This window comes from Girardinichthys multiradiatus, chromosome 10, assembly GCF_021462225.1.
Source record: "Girardinichthys multiradiatus isolate DD_20200921_A chromosome 10, DD_fGirMul_XY1, whole genome shotgun sequence".
In the NCBI taxonomy this organism is placed as follows: domain Eukaryota; kingdom Metazoa; phylum Chordata; class Actinopteri; order Cyprinodontiformes; family Goodeidae; genus Girardinichthys; species Girardinichthys multiradiatus.
Genome location: NC_061803.1, coordinates 35,565,632 through 35,579,409, shown reverse-complemented (window position 1 = coordinate 35,579,409; position 13,778 = coordinate 35,565,632). Strand labels below are relative to the sequence as shown.

General features: G+C 40.5%; 1 protein-coding gene across 2 annotated transcripts in view; it reads right to left on the bottom strand.

Moving 5' to 3' along the window:
* LOC124875486 (cytohesin-3) overlaps positions 1–13,778 on the bottom strand; it is a 47,940-nt gene that overhangs the window by 12,684 nt on the left and 21,478 nt on the right. For both annotated transcript variants that reach the window (XM_047377689.1, XM_047377688.1), the window contains exons 6-9: positions 8,312–8,392; positions 8,110–8,222; positions 5,897–6,045; positions 5,644–5,755 (exon numbers count right to left, since the gene is read on the bottom strand). In XM_047377689.1, coding sequence (XP_047233645.1) covers positions 5,644–5,755; positions 5,897–6,045; positions 8,110–8,222; positions 8,312–8,392 — 455 coding nt within the window. The remainder of the gene's footprint in view (positions 1–5,643; positions 5,756–5,896; positions 6,046–8,109; positions 8,223–8,311; positions 8,393–13,778) is intronic.

Sequence of the window (13,778 nt, the reverse complement as noted above, 5' to 3'; positions counted from 1 at the left end):
TCTTTAGCCAGGGAAAACCTAAAACAACGGAATTCAAAGCAATGGGAAACACAAAAAAGAAATCTCCTCCCTATGATTTCCAGAAAGTATTAATGTCAAGGGTTTGGTACGATTCGTGGTAAATTTTGTCCGTCTAATGAGGACACCCACTGGGGTGCAGAAAGTGGCTCAGTCTCGATCTGTGCTTCATTAACTAACCTTTGATCAATAAGATTCTGATCACTACCAGAGTCAATAAGGGCAGATAGGTTCAGAAAAGGGCGGTGTGTAATTATTGTGGCCGGTAAACAGAGTCTAGGGGTAAGTGGACGGTCCGTCAATCTCCCCTTACTTACTGACGGACCTGGCCTTTTGGTCCCGTGGGACGAATAGAGCAGTCAGCAAGGAAATGCTCAGATGAGCCACAGTAGAAACACTGATTAGTCTGGCAGCGTCTCAATCTTTCCTCTGGAGAAAGTCGAGTCCGCCCTATCTGCATGGGTTCTGTTTCGGTAATATGTGAAACTGAGGTGGGGCGAGATGTTTCAGTGATTAGGCCAGGAGGACGGATCCTAACGGTGCTCTGTTCAAGTTGAGACCTTTTTCTCTCTCTCATCCGATTATCGAGTCTGACAGGTAAATTGATAAGTCCATTCAAAGTCTTGGGCTCGTCGATTAATGCTAACTCATCCTTTAAAGACTGGAAGAAGGCTGCTCTGAGTGCACAGTCGTTCCAGCCAGAGGCTGCTGCGAGGGTGCGAAAATCAATGGAGAACTCTGCCACTGACTGGTCTCTCTGTTTAATTGACCATAAATGGCAGTTAAATCTATCTCACAGGAAAAAACCTGTCGAAACTCCTCCTCAAAATCAGAGAATGTACAACCAAAATCTAAACAGTTAGAAAAATGCGCCTCCGCCCATCTCAGGGCTTTACCAGTGAGTAACCCCAAAACATAAGAAATCTTTACTGAGTCAAATGGAAAAGACTGTGGGGGGCGATTAAACACAAGAGTACATTGGAGGAGGAAACCCTTACAATCACCTTTATCCCCGGAGAATTTTTCAGGGTTTGGGGAAGTGACATCACGTGAGTGCGGAAGTTGCTGGGAGACCGGTGAGGCTGCAGCGCCCTCTAAAGCCGGGGTAGTGAGATTGCTCAGGGTGTGCTGAAACAGGGAGGTTAGTTGTTCAATCTGCTGGTTAGTGTGTTTCTGCTGTTCAAAAAGAGAGCGGAGGGAAGAGTCATGAGTTGTGATTTGATGATGTTGTTCTGAGAGAGTTCTCCTGAATGCTTCTGCTGGGTCGGGTTGGCCAGAGTGTTCTGTCATACTGTTTCGAACAGATATGACCCACATGCAGAAAGCAATTCAGGAAATAGAGTTTTAACGGAAAGAAGTTTATTAACAGTATGTTGAAATGTGCAGGAGACTGGAACCGGGACACCAACTGTAAAATAAACAGAACCATAAGCAAGGGGAAACTCTGGACCTATATTCACAAATGATATTTCTGCCTTACTGATTTGAGGGAGAGATCCGCCAGAGGGGGGTGGAGAGACCAGGAGGTTGTTTACCCGTGGGACCGGAGACAGTGAACACTGGCGTGCCAGAATGATTGATGGTCCAAGAGTTTCTGTACTTGGTGCAATGGAAGGAGGAGGGTGGACAGGGCTCACAGAGGGAGACCCATGGAACGAAGGAATCAGGAGACTGCCAGCTGGTTTGATCCAATGAGGAAACAGGAGGCTTGAGTCTTGGTTCATGGAGCTGGATAGCTTCTTTCCAGAAGACGGTAATCCAGGCAGGGTTCGATGCTGAAGGCAAAGTCAGGTTCAGGTGACCTGCGAGGCAACAAATCCAAAATTACAAAAGAGCAAAGCAAAGGCAAAGTAAATGTGGCTTGAGCTGTACCACAAAGGGCAACACTCTGGCAGTGAGTTGCTGGCATCCTCCTCCTTAAATACTCCTCAGCAGATCATCAAGGAGATAGAGAACACCTGTCACCTCTCCTCCGGTTCAAAACGCCATCTAGAGGCTAAGAACAGAAATAGCACCAAAACAGACAGACATGGCCCAGATCCTGACAATAAATGCATAAAATATATCAGTGTGTCAGTAACCAATTATACACACTTAATTGTATTAGTGGAATAAATTAACTTTTTGATTATTTTGTCTAATCTATTGAGATTCACCCCAACATATAACATCTAAACAAATCCTTGCCCAATTACTAATAGACCCTTAACATTTTAGTTTGATTCAGAGGAAAGAAAACAGCTAGAAAATGAAGATGTACTGAGCAGCGCCATGGTTCTTGGAAAAAAAAAATTAGCTCCACATTTGATCACTACCTAAGAAAAACCCTGTGCATCATCCAACCCCCTGCAGAGCTACAAGAAGAATGCAGACAGTCTCCATGCAGATCAAAGACTGTGCATGAGATAACCCATCACCTCACAGCGCTAAGGAGCCTTTTTGTCCCCTCACAGCTCTGATACAACAAGCCAGTATTATGAGGTGGCCTGCACATTTGGGGCCCCAGTATGCGGGAGAGATATGGCAGCCGTTGCTGATACAGGCCGCTCTGAGATGGAAAAGGATGGAGTGTTACGCATCTCCTAACGCAAAGATTTAAGGTGGAACAGCCATCACAGAACAGAACGAGAAAACACAACGAAGTTTTGAGAGACCGTCTCGGTGGAAAAAAAGTGCTGAAGGATCCAAGAAGAACAGTGAGCACATGGGAGGAGGATGGAGAGAGGTTTCTTAGATGTAGACAGAACAAAGATAAGATCAGACCTACCAGAAATGGAGGACTAATCCTGCCATAATAAGGAATATATACAGAAATAAATAAATGCTCAATAAACAAATAAGCATATGATTAAATAAACAAAAAATACAGTAAATAAATAAATAAATATAGGCAGTAATTAAATCATTCAATGAGACATAAATGAATATATCTAATTTTATTTGGTTCTTCATTAATTCACCTCGGTAATAATTACCTTATTTATTTATTATCCATTATCCATTAAACTTTATAACTTTATTTATTAATGACTTATCTATTAATGTATTTATTTATGTGTATGTTTTAATATTTTCTGTCGATTTATTTTTCATTTGTATCTTTCTACTCCATTTATTTGTTCAATGCCTTTTATTTATGCCTGTGCTTTTTACATTTCCATATGCATTTCTGCCTTATTATGCAAATGAGGAGGGGCTGTGTCTTCAGGGGTCTATTTCTACCTATCAGCAGGTTAGTTTTAGCCTGCATAGCTTGAATCTGTATGGCTTTTCCCCACCAAAAAGCATTTAACAGTGGCGAACCCGGCAGGCAGATGTTCGGTGTTTGACCTCTTAAAAGTCTTCTAATTCCTACAGTCTATTAGCAGCTTCCTTTAAGAGGTCGGACACCGTCGGAGGTTGGAAACCGAGAAGCTGAAGTGGTTGCCTTGCTTTGCGGCGCCGCGCGTTGGGTGGTGGGGGACGGGATGCGTGGGTGCTTGCAGTGGGGCTTTGTGCTTGGCTCGCTTTATGAAGCTTCAGAACTCTTAAAGGAAGCTGCTATTAGACTGGAGGAAAAGGTCAGACACCGAACATCTGCTTGCCAAGTTTGCCATTTCTAAACAATACTTTTTGGTGGGGAAAAGTCATGCAGATTTGAGCTATGCAGGCTAAAGCTAACCAGCCAATAGGCAGAAGTTGATGCCTGAATACACAGCCCCTCCTGATCTGCATGAGGCAGAAATATATACGGAAGGTGAATAAATGAAGCTAATTAAATTAGATATATACATATATTTATGTCTCATTGAATAATCTAATTATTGCCTACACTTATTTATTTACTTCATTTTTGCATTGTGTGTTTAGTTGTATGCTTATTTATTTATTGAGCATTTATTTATTTCTGTATATATTCTTAATTATGGCAGGATTGGTTCTAATTAAACAAATTTTCCAGCAACCCTGATGGAGGTGCACAATTTACAGGGCATAAATATGGTAGGGCACAAAAGGTTTCCCTAAATTCACTGGATCAGAGGTCACAAAGTAGAAAAACCGTGTTTTCTGTGTTCTGACAAACAGAGCTGTCTACATCCAGGCTCGGATACCGCTGTGTTTGAGATAAATTATTTGCATACCAAACATGCCCACAGATACAAAGATATTATGTGACCCGTAATAAAACCAAACATTTATGATTAACTCCCTGCTAAAATTTATTCAATCCGTGGGCTGTTTAGGCATGGTGACTACCTACAATGCTCTTTGGAAGTTTATTATGTTCAATAAAATGGTGCCAAAGTTGATTTCAGTATTAAAGTACTTAAAAACTATAAATACCCAAATGAAATGGCTAAATCTGTACTGCTGAGTAATCAGGAAGTCCAAACTTCCTGTTAGCTTCCTGTTAGCAATAATGGCTGACTGTCGATGGACGTGGTGACCTTCCTCTGGGAGGAAATTAGTTTAAGTGACCATGAACATGGCAGGAACCATGAAGGTCTGTAAATGAACTGTAACATGCTGATCTTTTCTTATTTTAAAGTGGTTTTACATGAGTAAAGACTGGCAGGATACTGTAAAGACAGATGCCACCGCTCAAAATGAAATTAAAAATATGACTTTTAATAAGACTACAAGAAATAATTGTAATCCCCACATTTCTTATTTTTAATTAGAAACAAGGTTGTGCTAAGCTAACCTGAATATTATCTTTACACAAAATCTGGTAACAAGAAAACTCGTCAACTTGAGAGGTTAATGATCCAATGAAAACGTTACAAAATGATTGCATGTCTATAGAAACATACATATTTACATGGGTTAAAGAGATCCATTCAGGTCTTAAGACAGGTGGTGGTGACATTTGTGGTTGACTGTTACTATGGTATCTTTGTGCTAAACTAAAATTTTCTCCAGTAAATAATTTAATTAAAAACCAAATGTATGTAAAAACTTACTTACATTTGGTTTTTTAGTTGGTAGAACTGTTGGTAGCACTGTTGCCTTGCAGCAAGAAGGTCCTGGGTTCAACTCCAGGCCGGGGGTCTTTCTGCATGGAGTTTGCATGTTCTCCCCGTGCATACGTGGGTTCTCACCGGGTACTCTGGCTTCCTCCCACAGTCCAAAGACAAGCCTCTTAGGTTAATTGGTCTTTCTAAATTGCCCTTAGGTGTATGAATGAGTGTGTGCATGGCTGTTTGTGTGTTGCCCTGTGATGGACAAGCGACCTGCCCGTAGACTGCTGGAGATAGGCACCAGCTTCCCGTGACCCACTATGAAATAAGCGGTAGAAAATGACTGACTGACTGACCAAATGTATGTAAAAACCTTCAGACAGTTTTAAGTTAAATGAAGCTTTATTGTGTGTTTTGCAGATGACTCTGTGCTTATGATGCAACCTGACTTATACTTCTGACACTAAGGTCTCAGGAGGGAAGGACCTCTCAAAGCTTTACTATCATTGGCTGATACATTTTTTTAAGCACAGCTCAGTGCAACAGATGTTGTTCACAAAAGCGGAGTCAAGGGGGAGCCGCGCTAATCCACGCAACTGCCATATTTATTCATCATGTCATTGGTGTAACAGTGGAAAGCAGTGGAAAGAAACCAGCAAAATCCAGGTTCTGTTAATCCACTTACCCAGCTTTAAGAGCCAGCCTTCTCTGTCCGGGTTGAAGAATGTGTGTGTCAGGTCATTCCCATCGTCCTCTGGGATTTTGAAGGGCTCATTTTTGATGCTGTCATAAAGATTCTGCAGACGGATCAGGAAAAAACTATTAATCAAACTGGGGAACAGGGGAGAACATGGATCATTTGTGTTGAATACAAGTGGCAGAGGCATCATAGGTTATCTATCATCAGACACACACTCCCTCTACAGACCAACCCTCACCCTGAGAAGCTCCTCTGGCAGATCCCCTCCTTCATTGATGCCCCTGTTCATGGAGATGAAGCGCTCCACGGGAGGCTTGTCTCTGACGTTTGGGTTGTGTAGACTGGTGTTCAGCATGATGATAGCGAATGACAACACATAGCAGGTATCTGCAACAGGAGGGGACTGAATATGTTAATTATAACTTCCTGTCTGAAGACTAATTTCTTTGTCTGTATGTCATTAGATGTGCAACCTGCAGTCAGCATTTCTTATTTTCCTAATAGAAGTATTCCTTTAAGTTGATCAGAGTGTTTAATTAGAAATCCATGACTCCTTTTTTTCTCTGGGTAATAAAATAACAACACTGAGGCCCTTCTCTCTCAGCCAGTGTCACACTTCTGGATAAGGACCCAGGTTTAGCTTGTCATACAGTAAAGTAAAATATATCTAAAGCTCACTGTTAGAGAACTGCATCAAAGAGTAGCATCTCACTCTCACCAGGTCTCCATAACAGTAAGACATTGTCAATAAGCCTTTTCTGTCTACCATTACAAATATAAGCATTTGCTACACTCTACTGGGACGTTAACTGGTTCTATGCACTGTAGTCAGCACTTTTAGCAACATGGATATGTGGTAAGGCGCTACATTTCCATTGTTGGAAATCTGTGCTACTGTCGGCCTGTTTATTTTCCAGAGTATGTTACCTTCTAAACTCTTTTAAATCTTTTTATTTTATCATTTTAATCAAAATAAAATAAAATAAAATCCTGTAATTATGCACATGACTTGACTGAGAACCAATTTTCATTTACAATTGGACGTGGCCAAGAACGAAGACCTGGCCAGTAATACCAGGACCACAGAACTAAAAATATGGAAACATAGAAAAATGAAAATGAGTTGTCAGTGGGTCTTCCAGCAGGAAATCAGGTCCAAAATATGGCCAAATCAACACAGAAATGGTTCTGGAACACAATATTAACCTTCCTTCACCTCAGTCCCAAGACCGAAATCCTACAGTAAACCTGCGCAGTCCTATTGGTAAAAGGGGGTTAAGTATTACCTGCATGGGTCTAAGTACTTTTCACATTAAATTCCCTGTAGTTCAACATTTTTATGAACGTTCAACAAATAGTCATCAGCAAAATATTCTATCTTCTGCCTCCCATGTATTTGTATTTACTTTTACACATGTACTGTGGGCATCTATCATATCAACAACGGACAATTAAAGAAGGCAATCTGGTCAGATAAGAACAAGATTGAACTTCTTGACCTACATGCAAAGCACTACGTGTGCACCCTGAACACACCATCCCCAGGGTGACTCATGATAGCAGAATCATGCTGTGGAAATGCAGTTCTTCATGAGTGACCGGGGAGCTGACTGACAGATGAATCAATGGAAAGGACAAGAAAAACCTGGAGACTAGAGCAGAGGTTTACCTTCCATACAAGCAGAGCAACAACGAAATGTTTTAGATCAGTGCTTTCCAACCTATTTTACTGGAGGGCCCTCATTCAACACTGCACCCACCCACCACTATAGTGCCCACGTGCACAAGTGTGCACGTGGGCACTATAGACTCATACATGTACACAAGTATCTGCGAGAAACTAGTCTAATACAGTCATTGTCATGCACTTATTTCTGTTATCTCATTTTAAGTCCATAAGCACACTCATAATATGAAAATGTTTGTGTTTAAAAGTAGTATATAATGCAATTAAAGTCAATTGCTCTTTTTGATCATCTTAGTGTGTCATTATTTTTAACATTGACAGTTATTGACAGTCTCCTTGAAATGAAAGCCCAGGATCATTCCTTAGCTACCCAGGGCCCTCCTCTATTCACCTCTTATCTTTTATATGTAAAAACTGTATTATTTTCCTCCCACTTTACAATTCGGCACTACTTTGTGTTGGAATATTAATATGCTTCATGGTAAAGACTCTTAAACGTAAAATCATATTCAATTACATTGCTAGTCATTGGGAAGGGCTAAAAACACAGTTAAACTCATGTTCTAAGTTTTTGTTTCTCATCCTTTCAACCCCCTCCCCCCAATCCCAGCATATTCCTCCGTTTTAACACTTGTCATAGTGGGGAAACACGGGCTGGTGATTGAAGAGGTCCTGGAGCTCAACTGACAGCTTTGTGAGGGCACACTGAGAGAAACATTGAGGAATCTCTGGTCTATTCCACAGTAACCAGTGGTTCATCTGACCTGTCGACTGGAAAACTCCAGGGTTGCACTGACAGTAGCGCGAGGCAAACGCCTCCATCATACGGTCAATCTTCTGGGCTTCACCTGGCAGGCGGAAGCTCCACAGGAACTGCCTAAATGGAGAGAAAGTGACAGGATGAGCAAGATGTGTTTAATAGACTGTTTCTTCCCTCTGAAAATAGGAGAGAATCATTCTTCTCACCTCAGCGCTTGGACGAGGTTTAGGTCTGCAAACTCATGCAGTTCCACGAAAGCCTGAAGCACCTTGATGTTAAAGTCATCCCTAGTTTAGAAAAGAAAGCTTACAGTTGGATTTCAGATAAAGCTATTTAATGTCTCTTCACATGAAAAGATTATTCCAGGAGGTGCCAGAACACTTGTGGAAACAATGTGAACAAAGAAGAGAGGGCCGAAAATCAGCATGTTTTTCTCTGCAGTCCTGTCGAATTTGTACCCTGTTGTGTCAGATGTTCTGTGGGTCTGGAAGTAATTGTAACATCAGGCGGAGTTGGAGGAGGTGGGTGGATGGAAAGCTTTTGATATTGATGGAAAAACAGGCAAAATTCTACAGTTTCTTTCTTTTTCAGAGGTTTGTTTAGACGGTTGAGGGTTGTCAGAAATAAAGTTTATCTCCTTTCTGAACACTCAGTTTTTATTGTAAACGGAAATCTTAATCCTGAGCCTGTGTCTCCAAACCATATCAAGATTGTTCTGACAGAGATGTTTATGTTTAACGAGGCAAAATGCATCCGAGGACAACAACTATCTCACATTACAATAACATTGTGTAATTTATTTGGAGGATTGGGGAGTTTCTGCTGATTGCCAGTTTGTATTTGAAACTGTGTAGCTATATTGTAGCTGTTATTGCTTTCTCTAAGTAACACATAAAGACGCCTGTCCTCTGAGGGTATGAACCTATTTCCGGACGCCTTTATTGCATATGAAGTTCAGTGAAGATAGCTGCTTGTAAAGCTGAAAGTAAAATACTAATATATGTACATGTATGGCTGTGATAACATCGAGTGTACTGCAGAAAGCAGTCATCTTCATCTTCACCTCTGCTCAGCATGTAATGATAGGCTCCTGCTTCTTGTGTTATTTAATTAGTGATAATTACTGAGTGCAGACCCTCAGCATATGTTTAGTGTGGGTTCAGTGGGTAAGTGGCCTTTTTAAAGATTCTCAGTAAATAAACCTTCAGTAAATCATCTTATGTATCACTACAACTGCACTACAGTATCTGTGCCCAGGCAACGGAAGGAAATGGGATCTAATATCGGAAAAACAACCAAGCTAGTCTTTACAGCCACCCCCACCATATTGGCACCCCTGGTAAATACATGTACAAAGCAGAGATGCACCGTTCAGGGTCTTGAAGCTGATATTCAACATCCAGTCTATGTAAAGCCTTCCTGTTATCTGCTAAAAGTCTCACTCTCTCTCACTCTTTTGCAACCTGAACAAACCACGGACCTACAGGGGTTGGACAATGAAACTGAAACACCTGGTTTTAGACCACAATCATTTATTAGTATGGTGTAGGGCCTCCTTTTGCGGCCAATACAGCGTCAATTCGTCTTGGGAATGACATATACAAGTCCTGCACAGAGGTCAGAGGGATTTTAAGCCATTCTTCTTGCAGGATAGTTGCCAGGTCACTACGTGATACTGGTGGAGGAAAACGTTTCCTGACTCGCTCCTCCAAAACACCCCAAAGTGGCTCAATAATATTTAGATCTGGTGACTGTGCAGGCCATGGGAGATGTTCAACTTCACTTTCATGTTCATCAAACCAATCTTTCACCAGTCTTGCTGTGTGTATTGGTGCATTGTCATCCTGATACACGGCACTGCCTTCAGGATACAATGTTTGAACCATTGGATGCACATGGTCCTCAAGAATGGTTCGGTAGTCCTTGGCAGTGACGCGCCCATCTAGCACAAGTATTGGGCCAAGGGAATGCCATGATATGGCAGCCCAAGCCATCACTGATCCACCCCCATGCTTCACTCTGGGCATGCAACAGTCTGGGTGGTATGCTTCTTTGGGGCTTCTCCACACCGTAACTCTCCTGGATGTGGGGAAAACAGTAAAGGTGGACTCATCAGAGAACAATACATGTTTCACATTGTCCACAGCCCAAGATTTACGCTCCTGGCACCATTGAAACCGACGTTTGGCATTGGCATGAGTGACCAAAGGTTTGGCTATAGCAGCCCGGCCGTGTATATTGACCCTGTGGAGCTCCCGACGAACAGTTCTGGTGGAAACAGGAGAGTTGAGGTGCACATTTAATTCTGCCGTGATTTGGGCAGCCGTGGTTTTATGTTTTTTGGATACAATCCGGGTTAGCACCCGAACATCCCTTTCAGGCAGCTTCCTCTTGCATCCACAGTTAATCCTGTTGGATGTGGTTCGTCCTTCTTGGTGGTATGCTGACATTACCCTGGATACCGTGGCTCTTGATACATCACAAAGACTTGCTGTCTTGGTCACAGATGCGCCAGCAAGACGTGCACCAACAATTTGTCCTCTTTTGAACTCTGGTATGTCACCCATAATGTTGTGTGCATTTCAATATTTTGAGCAAAACTGTGCTCTTACCCTGCTAATTGAACCTTCACACTCTGCTCTTACTGGTGCAATGTGCAATCAATGAAGACTGGCTACCAGGCTGGTCCAATTTAGCCACGAAACCTGCCACACTAAAATGACAGGTGTTTCAGTTTCATTGTCCAACCCCTGTATTTCAACATGTCGTAGTGAAAACAGTTTCCTTTTAACAAGCTTCTTTTATCTCTGATATGAGCAAAATGAGTCATCTTTAATCAGTAACAACTTCCACACTGAGGAGTGCAGTTGGCAATGCGACCTGGTTTCGTTTTGGTGTGGTGCATCCGCTAAGGTTAAAAATCAAATCCCTGGTCAGAGCTGATCAACCTGAAAGTTGTCCAATTCTGGTCAGCAGCTGATCTCTAGTAAAAGAAAAACCCTATAATGAATTGTTGTAACAGCAACCCTAAGATGCCTCTCTCTGCTGCACATATTTCTTCTCATATTTTTTTATTATCCCCTTCACCGTGTGTGATTACAAGAAAAAACTGGTTCCTCTTCCAGCTGTTTGTCACAGTTAAAGTGGTTTTAAACTTTTTAATTACTGCTCTGACTAAAGATACAGAATAGGCAAGTTCAAGTGAGTAACTTTTCTTCTAGCCACTTTCTTGACTTATGAAGATCAACAGACCTGTTTAAACTGAATGACATGATCTCTTGTCTTTCCCATCTTGAAGTTAATCTTGTAGTTAAAATGTGTCACTCTGTCATAGCCTGTTTAAACCCCAAGAAAACAAAGTCATGGTAAAAATAACAAAAAATGGCAAAAGAATGGCAGAAACTGGTGAGTTTGGTAAAAACAAATGCTTTCTTTTTATGTCGGTTTTTTCACCATTGAATAAATAAATAACACATAAAAGGAAATAATTTTTTAGAATATGAAAATGTATGAAAATTATTAGCATGAATTTGTCTTATATAAGATGAATTTCTTTTTTTATATATTTTTAGCAGGTTTGCAAATAACTATATATTAAACAGATTTTCATTAAACCTTATTTTTTCTAGCTCATTTTTCTAAAGGAAGAATCTTTTTTCTGTTTAGGTTACAATAAAAATATTAGTTAAAACTTAAAAATATGAGATGAAAATCACATATCTTTTAAATATTCATGTTGAGTTAATACCAAGGAGATTTAGCCTTTGAAAATAATCCCTTCATAAATTTAAAAGGCTTAGATGTCACTGCACCTGGGACTCATTGAAGATGCATGACTCTGACTTATGAATATGCAAATAAGCTCCTCCCTTTTCCAAACAGCCCGCCTGGTTGTAGCCACTCATCATTTACTCAGTTTTCTTATTTTTGTTTCCTTATTATCCAACAATTTATAACGTGCTGCTAATGTCCAGACTGACTGCCTGGCTTATTTTTTTATTCAGCAAATGAGCTGTTCGGTGTCACTTTAGCTAATTTCATTTAAATGCTCATCCTCAGTCTTTTGAGGACTTAATTTAATCCATACCACTTAGACATCACTAATATTTGAGCCAAATCTGCAATACCCTTCAATATTTAGGCAAACATTACTGAGCAAATTCATAGATTTTACATTTAATAACAAACTAAAATAGTGTATACGCATAGTTTTTAAATGGGGATCAACTGAGCAGAACAATTTGTATAAATATGGTTTCAAATATGTTATGTCAAATTTGGCACTTTAATAAAAGTAAATTAAGAAGATTCATGGTTGGGGCATAAATTAAAAATGCGTGAAGATGTAGGAAAAAATATAAGAGAAGGAAATAAAGTAAAAGTGAATACAGTAAGGAACCCTCAATGATTTCAGCGGGTTTTATTTCTTCTATCATTTCCTAATTAACAATTAACAACCAGACTAGGCCTGGTTGAGTCAAATTAAATAATTTGAATATATCAGTCCAAATTGAAATGTAATTTCAATGAAAGTAGAAACAGAGGTGATCAGCTGGTCAGAAGCTAAAAATCCAACTTTTATCCAATCATTGAACACATCATTTGTTGTGTTAATAGTTTGCTGTGACAACAACTTTCAATTCAGTTTCGATTCAGTTTCAATTCAGTTTATTTATATAGTCCCAATTCACAAAACATGTCGTCTCAAGGCACTTCACAAAGTCAGGTACATACATTCTCTTTGGTGTGGAAGGTGTGGCTGCAGGACTCAGACTCAGACATTCATTATCATTGATGGGTTTAAAAATGAGGTCACAAGAAGCACAAAAGCTGCAAGAAGATTCCAGAAGGGAAACTACTTCCTACAGAGGGGACCCAGCTGTTCACTGAGTATGCTGCATTCGAACGGTGGTTGATAGTTCAACAGATAACAGGAAGCTGAATGTGTTACAGCTAATTATATCGCTTTAAGAGACCTACTCTGTTCGTCATGGAACATGCTGGAATAGGAAATGTTAGCAAATCTTTTTGGCAGCATCAGATGCAGGTGAAAAAGTCTGCCCCTATTATTTCCTATCAAACAACCCACTATGTCTGCAGCCGTCGGTTACCGACGCTCCCATGCGACACCCAGCAATCCTTTTTGAACCTGTTCTACTGGATAGTTTTAGAAGCTGCATTGTTGTAATTTTATGTTGGAAATAAAGATGAATTGTGGATCAGCAGAATGCAATCAGTGAGCAATAAATGCTGAACTTAGCGCTGTCTGATCAGCAATGTTCCACAGAAAGATCGTTCACCCTAATGAAATTCACTACCTTCTTGGTTTCTGCCTTTTCAGCTATAGATGTCAGCCATATCTGATAATATTATCCTTCCTGTGTTTTTCTCTCTACATCTTGTTGCTTCTTTCTCATGTATTTGAATGCATGTGCGACTCACAGAATATGTTTAACTATCTTAACTTTATCTCATAATTCTTTCTGCCTGTTACACTTACAGATGGTTTCATTCTTGTTTTTTACAGCCTGGCCTGAGGTGTGAGGAGCTAGATGGTTCTGTTTCTAACCAGCTTTAGGATCACATGGGTGGACTCCATACAACACAACACCCACACTGCCTCAAAGCTTCATTTCTGAGGGAGCTTAGTCATGTTCTCCTTAATTAGTCAAT